The sequence below is a fragment of the Choristoneura fumiferana genome, chromosome 3, assembly GCF_025370935.1.
Source record: "Choristoneura fumiferana chromosome 3, NRCan_CFum_1, whole genome shotgun sequence".
In the NCBI taxonomy this organism is placed as follows: domain Eukaryota; kingdom Metazoa; phylum Arthropoda; class Insecta; order Lepidoptera; family Tortricidae; genus Choristoneura; species Choristoneura fumiferana.
Genome location: NC_133474.1, coordinates 21,017,860 through 21,029,898, shown reverse-complemented (window position 1 = coordinate 21,029,898; position 12,039 = coordinate 21,017,860). Strand labels below are relative to the sequence as shown.

The 12,039-nt window shown below is 34.5% G+C and overlaps 3 protein-coding genes across 5 annotated transcripts; all 3 read left to right on the top strand.

Moving 5' to 3' along the window:
• The first annotated feature begins 274 nt into the window (after window positions 1-274).
• LOC141426904 (uncharacterized) lies at window positions 275-6,129 on the top strand. Of its 3 annotated transcripts, XM_074086155.1 has the most exons (3): window positions 275-399; window positions 1,018-1,241; window positions 1,337-1,427. In XM_074086155.1, exons 2-3 carry the CDS (start codon window positions 1,018-1,020, stop codon window positions 1,356-1,358), a joined length of 246 nt encoding a protein of 81 aa, XP_073942256.1. In that variant the 5' UTR covers window positions 275-399; the 3' UTR covers window positions 1,359-1,427. The 3 variants fall into 3 exon arrangements, with proteins under 3 accessions (XP_073942256.1, XP_073942254.1, XP_073942255.1); XM_074086153.1 differs by having other exon boundaries at window positions 1,018-6,129; XM_074086154.1 differs by lacking the exon at window positions 275-399 and having other exon boundaries at window positions 1,153-1,241; window positions 1,337-6,129.
• Window positions 6,130-6,590: 461 nt separating this feature from the next.
• LOC141426276 (uncharacterized) lies at window positions 6,591-10,174 on the top strand. The gene is made up of 2 exons (XM_074085125.1): window positions 6,591-6,707; window positions 8,733-10,174. The coding sequence occupies exon 2, from the start codon at window positions 8,733-8,735 to the stop codon at window positions 9,897-9,899; it is 1,167 nt and encodes a 388-aa protein (XP_073941226.1). The 5' UTR covers window positions 6,591-6,707; the 3' UTR covers window positions 9,900-10,174.
• Window positions 10,175-10,420: 246 nt separating this feature from the next.
• Window positions 10,421-11,633, top strand: LOC141426130 (uncharacterized). Its single transcript, XM_074084990.1, has 2 exons — window positions 10,421-10,474; window positions 10,566-11,633. Exons 1-2 carry the CDS (start codon window positions 10,421-10,423, stop codon window positions 11,268-11,270), a joined length of 759 nt encoding a protein of 252 aa, XP_073941091.1. The 3' UTR covers window positions 11,271-11,633.
• Window positions 11,634-12,039: the final 406 nt, after the last annotated feature.

Here is a 12,039-nt window from a genome sequence, read left to right as displayed (position 1 = left end):
AATCCTAAATAGGAAGAAAGAAAAGAAACAAAGCAAAAGCGAAAGCAAAAGTTTACGTGAAGAGGTAACAAATAAACAAACAGACTTAAAAAATTTGTAGTTTTTAGTAAAAAGTGTGTTTTTCTTCTGTTTCGGTGCTAGTGCCGTATCCATTATTAACATTTCTTTTTGATATTGGCATGCAACCAAATTGTAGATCACTGAAATCATGTCCGCAAATAGACCTTGCGGCGTCACCTTATGCATTTATTTTACTTTTGTATTCTCACCAATGTTAGTTGCCCGCTGAATTTGGTCCCGACGCCCGCATTATGCAGTTTTTAAATAACAGCGTAACAAAGTTCCGTCTGAGTTGCATTTATTGAGAAAAGACAAGTGCACAAGTGGACAAGAAGTAAGGTAAGATCTTGATTTTGTGGTGATTTAATAATGAAATTGTTCATAAATGAGACTGGACCGAAAAATTATCTGTATTTTTTAACAGTTCAAAAAAAGGAGGATATTATTTCGACCCATATGCAATGTAATATCGGCAATTTTAAAAAAAATAGTAATTGGTCTATATCCGTTACGTAAATGTCTCAAACAGAGAATCGTGGGTTCAAAGCTGGGCTTGCATGTCTACATTTTTCGAGAGTGTGACATTACGAGCATTATGGTGAAGAAAAACATCGTAAGGAAACCTGTACAATACTGCGAAGAAATTCGATGGTGTGTGTGATGTTCGTAATCCGCACTGGGCCCGCGTGAGAACTACGGCTCAAGCCCTCTCGTTGTGAGAGGAAGACTGTGCTAACTGCTCTGCAATTGAAAGTATATAGGCTGGGATGATGAGTCTATATCGGCTTTTAAGCCGGTGTGTCAAATTTTATACGTTAGTTATAACTATTTCTGATTAAGAAACCTTTCACACAGGGAAATACAACGTTCTCACGAGACAAACATGAAGCAACAAGCAATAATTGGTATTTTAAGAACAAAACAGTTCACTCTCTTTAGTTTTATTTTTCTTTTCAGATGACGCAATTCATTCCAATAACTTTATCAGGCAACACTTTGGGCCAGCGCCACCGGCAACTAAACCATTTAGTGAACGATACTTGCAAGTCTTCGATACCATTCGAATACATACAACATGTTTCCGAGTCATCTCCCATAGACAGACTCTTCAAAATCGACCTCGCTTCGAAACACAAGAACGTTGATTACATCGTGCAAAACCTCAAGGATACAGATATGTTGTACGTTTCCAGGGCCTTGAAATGTACATGGTTATTGGATCCACATTACAGTCACATAATAAACCCAGATTACTTAAACGACAAACTTTTTCCAGAGATGACAACATCGGCTATTAATAAAACGAAACATTGGATAACACATCAACTGCAAGATCCACAGCGATGTCGAATATTTTATGAGTTTTACAAGAAAAGTGAATTTCAATTAGCTATGAAATTTTTCCGGAATTGCGGCAATGAATATTTACTCGAAGAGTTCGAGAATATTGTGACAAGAATTAAACCAAAACAATTAAAAATACTTAGCGAGAAATGTCCACAACTGACGAAAACATTTTACGAACGAATAAAACATGACAGAGATCTGTTGAAACACTATTTGGAACATGAAAAAGAATTTTTAAACAATTTAAAATATCTATTGAAATCGGACCCTGACACCTTTTTTGATATTTTAGAGCGGTATTACTATGTACAGAAACAGAGGTCGTTCGGTTCTGTCATCACACATCATATAATGATACATCACAGAGAAAAATACTTCTTAAAACCAGAATTGTACACAGTATATTTGCTGAATATGAATGCTTTAGCTAAATGTTTGAGTCCTGAAGAAGCGAAAGATCTAGTTGTAAAACTCGCTCATGCGGCGTATCTTGAAAATTGGTTCACGTATAAAACTGTAGAGCCTCTGATTTTACAGCTTGATAAAGATGAGAGAGAAGCTCTGAAGAAAATGATATTTGTTAATAAAGAACTGGGGGTCAAAATTAAGGACTGGCCGTATAAGCTCCCAACTTCACCAGTCCTTGAGAAAAGGCCCAAATGTAGATTATTTTTAGACAAAGATTGTTATTCTGATTACGGATTTTCTCCGATAATATGCAGAAGAGGACGGAACAAAATGTGGAGGAATGACAGTTGGATAGATCAAAATAGATTATTATTTAATGAATTACTTTATCGCTACCAGCTTGTGAATTTTGAGACCACTTTTTTTGAGCTCCAGACGCGCTTGAGTTTAGAAAGTTGTCCTCAAAATCGCCTGTACATGATGCTTGTCCTGGTTAGAAAGAGCGGTGGACATGAAAATAGCGTAAGAACCTTGTTCGGATTGTTAACGCAGTATAAAAACGAGTCCGTTCACTTACGAGCAGCAATTGTACGTAGTCTAGTTAAACATGCGTTTGCATGGCGTCTACCAGAAGATCTGTGGAATAATCTTTTAGACTGGGCTAATGGCCTGGGCTTAGATGGAAGTCAACGAGAAGCTGCTTGCGACGAAGGCCTGCATGCCGTCGTATTACGTGACTTTCTTGCCAATAAAATCTCTAACCCATCTGTGCTGAATGCATTTTTTAACAATCTATTTACAAACTTCACAAAATACTCGCTGACAGCATCTGAACGTTGCTGTGTACAGAATAGCTTATTAAATTTATTGGTTGCTAAAGCTGATACAGAAACTGGAGACGAAAAACTGAAACGCTTTAATCAAGCTCTGGATACGCTTGAAGCGTATAAAGTTCCTTTCAATGCATTTCCTAGTGTCATAACTGCTATTGCCACCGCTGCTGAAGAAGACATAGAAAGTTATGAAGACATCTTGCAACGTTTATTTGTTGCTCGCGCTGGACGAAAGCAACTGTTTAAGTTAAACTTTTTGCGAATTCAAAATAATGCTTCTTTTATGAACGCGCTACGACATGACATAACGGTTTTGGATGCCAAACAGTTTAATGATATACTTACCGTCGACACTGTAATTTATTATAATAATAAGTCACGATTCAAATTTGATCAGTTTTTGCAAAAAATTACAATTTATTTCTCAGAAGATGGTGGACTAGCAAAGGAATTTTATGCTGTACTTAAACATAATGCTGAAACAGAGCCACATTGGTTATTAGCAAGACCATTAGCTTTATTGGCTGGTAATGATTTAACTGCACTTTTAAATATTTTTGATTGCGATACTACGCGGCGGCTAAAGACAGCGAAACAAAGTCTGTCAGCTGCACTAAGAGCAAATGGGCATGTTTCGAGACCTCCTCTCGATTTGAATGTAATTTGCTGGAAGGCAGCTGGGGTAAAAGCAGTTGGTAATATGCTGTCCATCTGTCCTAAAACGAAGCAAGAAGAGATGATAGCCAAGTTAATGACATGGCCGCGAGCTCTAAGGGTAGCCCTCGCTTTTACTGTGAACGACGGCACAAAACACGCTATTTTTAAGTCTTTAGTAGCATCGAGACCTGGTGCAGCGCTCAAAACATTTCTACAATATTTGAAAAGAGGAAAGCTTGGTAATTGCGCAATTTCAATTTGGAATGAAGTCAAACCACTTATTACCAAACTAGACTTTAATAAATACCAAATGAGACTTGAGGTCTATGACGACAATATACTCGTACCTGAACCTATCAAATCTGAATACTACAAGCTTGTTTATAAAGTTTATATCAGTGGAAATCATTTGATGACATCATATAATACTCGTATACTTGATAAAATTGAAAATATTTGCTCCGAGTTGGATGAAACATTTTTGTTTGATGTACTAAAATCATTTTTGGAAAATGATTTCACACCAGAAAAGATTCTCGTAGGTTATAATTTCCCTGGTGTTTTAGGTTTTTGTAATAAATATTATTCGTATATCAGCATCATTGCAAAGTTTTTGTTACTGTGTAGTTCAGAAGAAATACAAACGAAAAGACTTGAAATTGTAGGCGAGCTTTTTTTTGCTTCCTTTAAAAATATGTGGAAGTCATCACATGATGTCAGAGAGAATCATTGGGTTAGATTACTATTTGAGTTTTTGACTATGTTGAAATACAACAGGGTAATTTTTGATGATGTCAAATATGTGTCTTGCATGCCGGTGTATGAACGAGTCGTGTCATGGATGCAAAGTTTTTTATGTACACGAAAACGGTTCGATGTATACGTTTATATACACTTGACCATGCTTTACCATAAAGCTGCTAAATATTGCATCAAGCAGAAACCTGAGTACTTTAAAACTGACTCCACACGTTTGGAAAAAGGTGTAGAAATGTTTGGAGCTATTTTTGGAAAAATAGTTGCATATGAATATGAAGAATTAAAATTAAAATATTGTTGGTCAATCAAAGAGATATACGAAAATATATTATTTGACTTTTTTGTGACCAGTTTAGATTTAAATAATCATTACGATGAGAGTAAAGAAAAGTTTGCAATTGCTTTTGTCGAAAGCGTTTTAGCGGGTAGTAAAACAAAAGAAGCACATTTAATAGCATTTCATATATTTTATAAGGTCGTTAAGATTTATTTTAAGTACGATTATGATTTAAGTCAGATTATAAATATATTAAAGGGCACCAATAACAATGAATTAAGTCTCAATTTTCATAGGATGTTGAATAATGAGCGTTGCAGTTATAAAATAAAGAGATTTCTTAATGCAACAATTGCGTAAATAGAAACTATGTTTTCCATTAATATTATAGGAATAAAAAAAAACAATTATGTTGGCTTCTCTGACCTTACTTCGCTTAACCCCTTGATATAAAAACGCCAGTTTATGGCATGTCTTTTGCACTCGACTTCACTTTTATTTATATTATTGGAAAAATAGCAAATAAAAAAAAATGCAAAAAGGTTTCTTTTTTTATTGTTTCTGGGCAGAAAACTTTTTAACCGACTTCAAAAATGGAGAAGATTGTTAATTAAGATTTTAATATTTCTCACCTCGTAACTGTCATTTGTAAAAAAATAAATGAAAACATTTTACTCCAGGAAACAGGCTTCTTATTCCTATGTTTAATTGTATTTATAAACCTAATTGGTAACTAATTAATCAGAAAGAAATATTGTTTGAAAGGGAATAAACCCATTGTCATCACAACAGGATCTGATGAGTGGGTGGAGAAAAAACATTTTTAGAAATTAAAGTGACTTGAAAATCGAAAAATAACAACTATATTTTTGTGTGAGTGCGTGAGTCCAACTAAACTCGGATTTTGAATCCCATGGACGTAAATGTAAACAAAGTTTTGTCATTGTCAAAGTGACGTTTCAGGGGATCTCAAGGTATGGACCAGCTAGAAATATTGTATAATTTTTTTACCATGTTCTTTTTTATTTCCGATAATAAATGAGCCATGACATGCTCGTTTCTTTACGGGAGACAACTTATAAGTCGTCCTTTCATACAGCAATGAACGAAATACACAACGGAAAACGTAACAATGAACAACTTAACTACAATATTATTATTATTAATAATAATAATAAAAACATAACAATATCAATAATAAAAAAAAAACAGAACAAGAGTCAATGGAAAATGATTACATGAATGAATTCACTCTCGAATGTTGAGTTGTCTCGAATTGAGTGCCGTCTTGCGTCAAGCGGCCCCCAGCTTAAAAACTCGAGTGTATGAAGAGTGATACCAGGACAATAAATAAATTATGCATACCAAAACAGTATTCTCGGTAAATTAATATATCAAAGTGTAAATGCCAAAATAAAGATTGTCATCAGTAAATTAAAATAATTTATTTACATCCATATCATAATTTCCATACAATAATTATCAAGGAGCGGCATATCTCATAGCAAAAATCATACGTCAAAGGATTTGAACATAAATTTGATCGCCCATACGTATGATGAAAGTAAAGAAATTATTATTATTAAAAGCGTTTTAGTTGAGAGTAAAACAAAGGAAACACAATTAATAGCTTTTCATATATTTCACGAGCACGTTTTTTTTTAACTTTAATTACTGTTATGATTTAAGTGATATTATTAATTTGTTAAAGGACACCAAAAACAATGAATTGAGATTTCACTTTGAAATGCTGATGACTGAGGATACGGAGCGCTGTAATGAAAGAAAGAGATATCTCGATTGTGTAAATGAATGATGAAATTTTGTTTTAAGTAAATAAATAATAGAAAATATAATTGTTTTTCTGACTTTTCTTTTCTTTATTATATATATTCAATTCTTTATTACTATCTCGTGGGAACTATGCCATTTTCCGGGAAAAAAAAACAAACCATTGTCATTCCGTAGATATGTTGTTAGATACCGAATTTCTTCTAAATCGGTTCAGCGGTGAGAATTTAAGCGACTCTAAAAACGGAAAAAATAACGAAAATACTTTTGAGCGAGTTTGTGAGTCTAACAAACTACAAATTTTATTATTTTAAACTGGCAATACCCACCACACTACAAAATAATTCATAATATTAACCACAGACACAATTAGTGATAGATAATGCCAGCAAATCGACTTTGTGACGTCATGTTTTGCATTCCTCGGTTTGGTCGCCAGAGTTAGTTGCCAGTAGATTTTTGCCAAGCGCAGGCGTCGGGTAAATATTAATACAATATAAAAACTAGTAACAGTAGGAATTCCGTTTGGTTTCCGTTAAATTCATTGTAGAAATATATTTGGATGGTGAATTAAGGTAAGATATTGATGAGGACTTTGTTTTGTAGTAAAGTCGTTCTAAAATAACAGATAGAGTCGAATATGAACGGCTGTAACTTTTGATGACTAGTTTCCTGTACAATTTTTTATCGGTGTGGTTTGTTTTAATGAACTAATTTAGTTTGTGTACACATAATTATAATTGTGTGTTAAAATACGGACAGATTATTTTTTGACAAGGTCTTATTTAACTTCATTTGCTTGTTTTTTTTTTCAAATTTTAGGATATACATAATGTACGTTGGGTAACAGTGCAATTACAGTCAACAAAAGCACAAAAGTGTTCCTAAAGTTTAAACTATCCTCATCCCAAGTTTCATTTAAATCGGTTCGACAGTCAAAGCGTGCAGAGGTACAAAACACACAAACAATTATACTTTGATAACATTAGTAAGAGAGTAAGGATAACAATAATACGTTAACATATCGTGGACCAGCTTCATCAGATTATAGAAGTTTTTATCCCAAAACATGCTGTTTACTTCAGCTAAATCCGTGCATATTCATTGTATTGACTATAGTTGAAGGAAGAAAGAAGAAAAAGGAGAAAATAATTTATTTATAAATAACATCAGTGACAAACACAGGTTAGAAAAATACATAAGTAATGTTGTCGCTATAAAAAGGTCCCGGCTCAGCATATTGCTGGTTTAAAATCAGCACTGGTCTATCGCCATAGAAGAGTGAAATCACGGAAAGTCACACAAACAAAACAGACACAATAATAGTTACTAGACTAAATATGAGTAGGCCGTATAACCCACGTTTATCATGGCCATAGTACATGCAAAGTACTATAAAGAGAGCCTCTACCTATGTACCTATGTATGCAAAATTTCAGCTGTCTTTGTCCAAGGCTACAAATAAATAGATCTTCATCACAACATTTAACGGAATAAAGAGTATGAGTTAAATAGGGAAGTGTCGGCGATATCATACTGCCGGTTAAGTATATCGTATCACTGCGAGATTTCTTTAAAACAACCATTTTTATTTACATTAGGGGCTCCAAATAATGCTTCGTTGATATCACCATCGATAACCTTTACTAAAAATAACATACGGCTACACATAAATGTAACAAAGTAACATAGGAAAAAATTGATGTTTGTCAGGCTTACTTGACTTGAGTGTTATTTCGTAACGATATAACTTGTGACCAAGGTATTTTAATAATGCATAATAAACAGCATTAAACTACAAATTATAAACATGTCTAATGGGTGGTGTTAATTATTGGCTTATTTTATGATTACATTTTCATATTCGTTATTTCAAAAACAATACCTGGCCATTTAATTCGTTACATTGCTTTTTGGCATTGGTAAAATTAAAACCACCAAATATTATTTTAATGTACCAAGACAATTTAAATGTCTGGCAATAAACATTTTGTATTTATACCCAAATTAAACAGTTCACATGCAAAATGCATGATATATAAATACCATCTAAATGCTGATTAGATTAACCAACGATGCGCATTAAGGTCTGTAAGGTATTTATTGTATGGGCCAAGTAACCTGAAATAAATGGATTTATTAACCAACTCATCATCTAAATCGTACCAGTTGGAGTCTCTTTAAAAAGTTCATTTTGACGATATAAATTTAATACTAGAAAGTTCATCTTTCTATTTAAAGAAGCCGAAATACTACACTTCTTTATGCACTTATAAGTCAAATTTGTAAGTATTTTCACAATCAAAATAATTCCATATGAGTAAAAAGTGGTACGATATAACCGACTCTCCTCTATTATTTATTCGTAGGTGCAAGTGTGGATATTTCTTTTAATAATGACTATCATGATAGAAGTAAAACCAATGTGTTTGTTTGTTAGTGTCAGTAACAAGTAATTTTTTTACATCGTCAGAAAGCTGTACTATATCTTATTTATTTTAAGAAAGTACAATCTTATTATCAGATACATAATGAAGTAAATAATAAACAGGAAGTAGTACTTTATAAAGACAATGACTAATTCTTTTTTTTACTTTCAGATGGTGCCATTTATTCCAATAACTTTATCTGGAAACACTTTGGGAGAGCGTCATCGGCAACTGAACTCCTTAGTTAACGATGCCTACAAGTATTCAATACCCTTCAAATCCATACAAGATGTTCCCGAATCATCTCCCATAGACAGAATCTTCAAAATCGACCTAGCTTCGAAACACAGGGACGTTGATTACATCGTGCAAAATCTCAAGGATACAGATATGTTGTACGTTTCCAGAGCCTTGAAATGTACATGGTTATTGGATTCGGATTACAGCCACATAATAAATCCAGATTTTTTAGAGGACGCACTATTTCCAGAGATGATAACACCCGCTATTAATAAAATGAAACATTGGATACATTATCACTTGCAGGATCCAGAGAGATGTCGAATATTTTACGATTATTACACGAAAAGTGACTTTCAATTAGCTATAAATTTTCTCCGAAATTGCTGCAACGAATATTTACTTGAAGAGTTCCAGAATATTATGACAAGAATTAAACCAAAACAATTAAAAGTACTTAGTGAAAAATGTCCACAACTGGCGAAAACATTTTACGGACGAATAAAACATGACAAAGATCTGTTGATACACTATTTGGACCATGAGGAAGAATTTTTGCACAATTTAAAATATCTATTGAAACCGGATCCTGATACCTTTTTTGATATTTTAGAAAAATATTACAATGTACAGAGAAACAGATCGCTTCGGTCTGATTTAACACAATACATAATGCTACATCACAGAGACAAATTTTCCAAAAAACCAGAACTGTACACAGTACATTTATTGGACATGAATGCTTTAGCCAAGTGTCTGAGTCCTGAAGAAGCGAAAGATGTAGTTGTAAAACTCGCTCATGCGGCTTATCTTGAAGATTGGTTCACGTATAAAACTATAGAGCCTCTGATTTTAAGGCTTGATAAAGATGCCAGAGTAGCTTTGATGAAAATGATATTTGTTAATAAAGAACTGGGAGTCAAAATTAAAAACTGGCCGTATGACCTCCCAACATCACCAGTCCGCGAGAAAAAGCCTGGATACAGCTTGTTTTTGGACAAAGTTCATGATCCCCGTGATTATGATATACAGTTCAAAAAACTGCGCCAGGATATCAAATATCGTCGTCGTTTTTTTAAGAAACAGAGAACGTCGTAGGCAACGTTTTAGAAAAACGACATTACTTGAGGAATTATTCGATCACTATCGATTTGCGAGTTTTGAGAGCACGTTTTTTGAACTCCGAACGCGTTTAACATCAGAAAGTTCGCCTCAAAATCGTCAGTTCATGATCCTTGTGCTGGTTAGTAAGTGTGGTGGACAAGAGAATAGCCTCAGAACTTTGTTTTGGATTATTAGCGCAATATAAAAACGAGCCCGTTCATCTGCGGGCAGCTATTGTTCGTAGCCTAGTAAAACGTGCTTTTGCGTGGCGGCTGCCTGAAGATCTATTTAACAATCTTTTGGTCTGGGCTCACGGTCTGGGATTAGATGGAAGTCAACCAGAAGCAGCTTGCAACGAAGGACTTCACGCCGTCATCTTGCGCAACCTCTTATCCAATAAAACACCCACGCCACCTGTGCTAAATTCATTCTTTAATCACTTCACAACCTTTACAGAGTACTTACTAAGTACAACTGAACGCTGCTGTGTTAGGACTAGCTTACCAAATTTATTGATGGCTGCAGCAGATGAAGAAACTGGAGACGAAAAACTGGAATGCTTCTATCAAGTTCTGAACACGCTTCAAGCGTATAAAGTTCCTTTTAGTGCATTTCCTGGTGTCATAACTGCTATTGCCACTGCTGCTGAAGAAGACCTAGAAAGTTATGAAACACATCTTGCAACGTTTATTTGTTGCTCGCGCTGGACGAAAAGAACTATTTAAGTTGAACTTTTTGCAAAAACAAAATAACGCATCTTATATTAACGCTTTACGGCATGACATAACGGTTTTAAATGCCAAAAAGTTTCATGATTTACATGCTGTTGACAAGAAAACAAATTATCATAAGTCACGTTTCCATTTCGATCAATTTCTGCAAAAACTGATAATTTATTTCTCAGAACATGGTGGACTGGCCAAAGAATTCTATGTTGTGCTTAAACTTGAGGCTGAAAGAAAGCCACATAAGTTATTAGCACGACCTTTGGCAATATTGGCTGGTAAGGGCTTAACCACACTTTTAAAAACTTTTGATTGCGATACTAAGCGGCGGCCAAAGACAGCGCTACAAAGTCTATCAGCTGCGCTTAGAGCAAATGCGCATCTTTCAAGACCCCCTCTAGATTTAAACGTGATTACCTGGGAAGTAGCTGGAGTGAAAGCTGTTGCAAATGTGGTGTCCATCAGTCCCAAAAAGAAACGAGAAGAGATGATAACCAAGTTAATTACATGGAAGCGAGTTCTACGGCTGGGCCTAGCTGTGACTGTTGAAGAGTGCACAAAATATGCAATTTTTAAGTCTTTAGTTGCTTTGAGGCCTGGTACAGCACTCAAAGTATTTTTAAAAATATTTGGAAAGTGAGAAGTTTGGAGATTGGTTTCTAGCAATCTGGAATGAAGTGAAACCACTTATCACGAAGCTAGACTTTAAGAACCGAAAAAGATTGTTTAAAAATCTGAGGAAGGTATCCCCACCAGAAGCCATTAAAAGTGAGTACTACGTGCTTGTTTTTACGATGTATATGAATGTAGATGAAAAGAAAGCGTTGCCTTTATTATGTGAAATAGAAAATATCTGCCATGAGGTAAATGTCAACTTTTTGTACAACGCATTGAAATCATTTATGGGAAATGGTTTTGAACCGAAAGTGGTTTTAGAAGAGGGCTATGACATTTACGATACGACTAAGTTTTTTTTGTATGTTCGAATCATTGCTAAATTTCTGTTGCTATGTAGGTCAGAAGACGAACAAAAGGAAAGACTTGAAATTGTAGGCGAGCCTTTCTTTGCTCGCTTTGAAAATATGTGGAAAGATTCTGCGAATAGAAAGCATCTGGATAAATTTCTATTTGAATTTTTGACTACGTTGAAATTCAACAGAGTAATTTTTGATGTAGAATATGTCTCTTGCATGCTGGTATTAGAACGTGTCGTGTTATGGGTGCAAAACATGTTACCTATAGAGAAATGGTTTGATGGGTACGTTAGTATACACTTGACCATGCTTTATCACAATGCTGCTAGATATTGCATTGAATGTAAATATGAGTATTTCAAAACGGATTCCACAAATTTAGATAATGGTGTAGAAATGTTTGGAGCTATTTTTGGAAAACTAGTGGCGCATGAA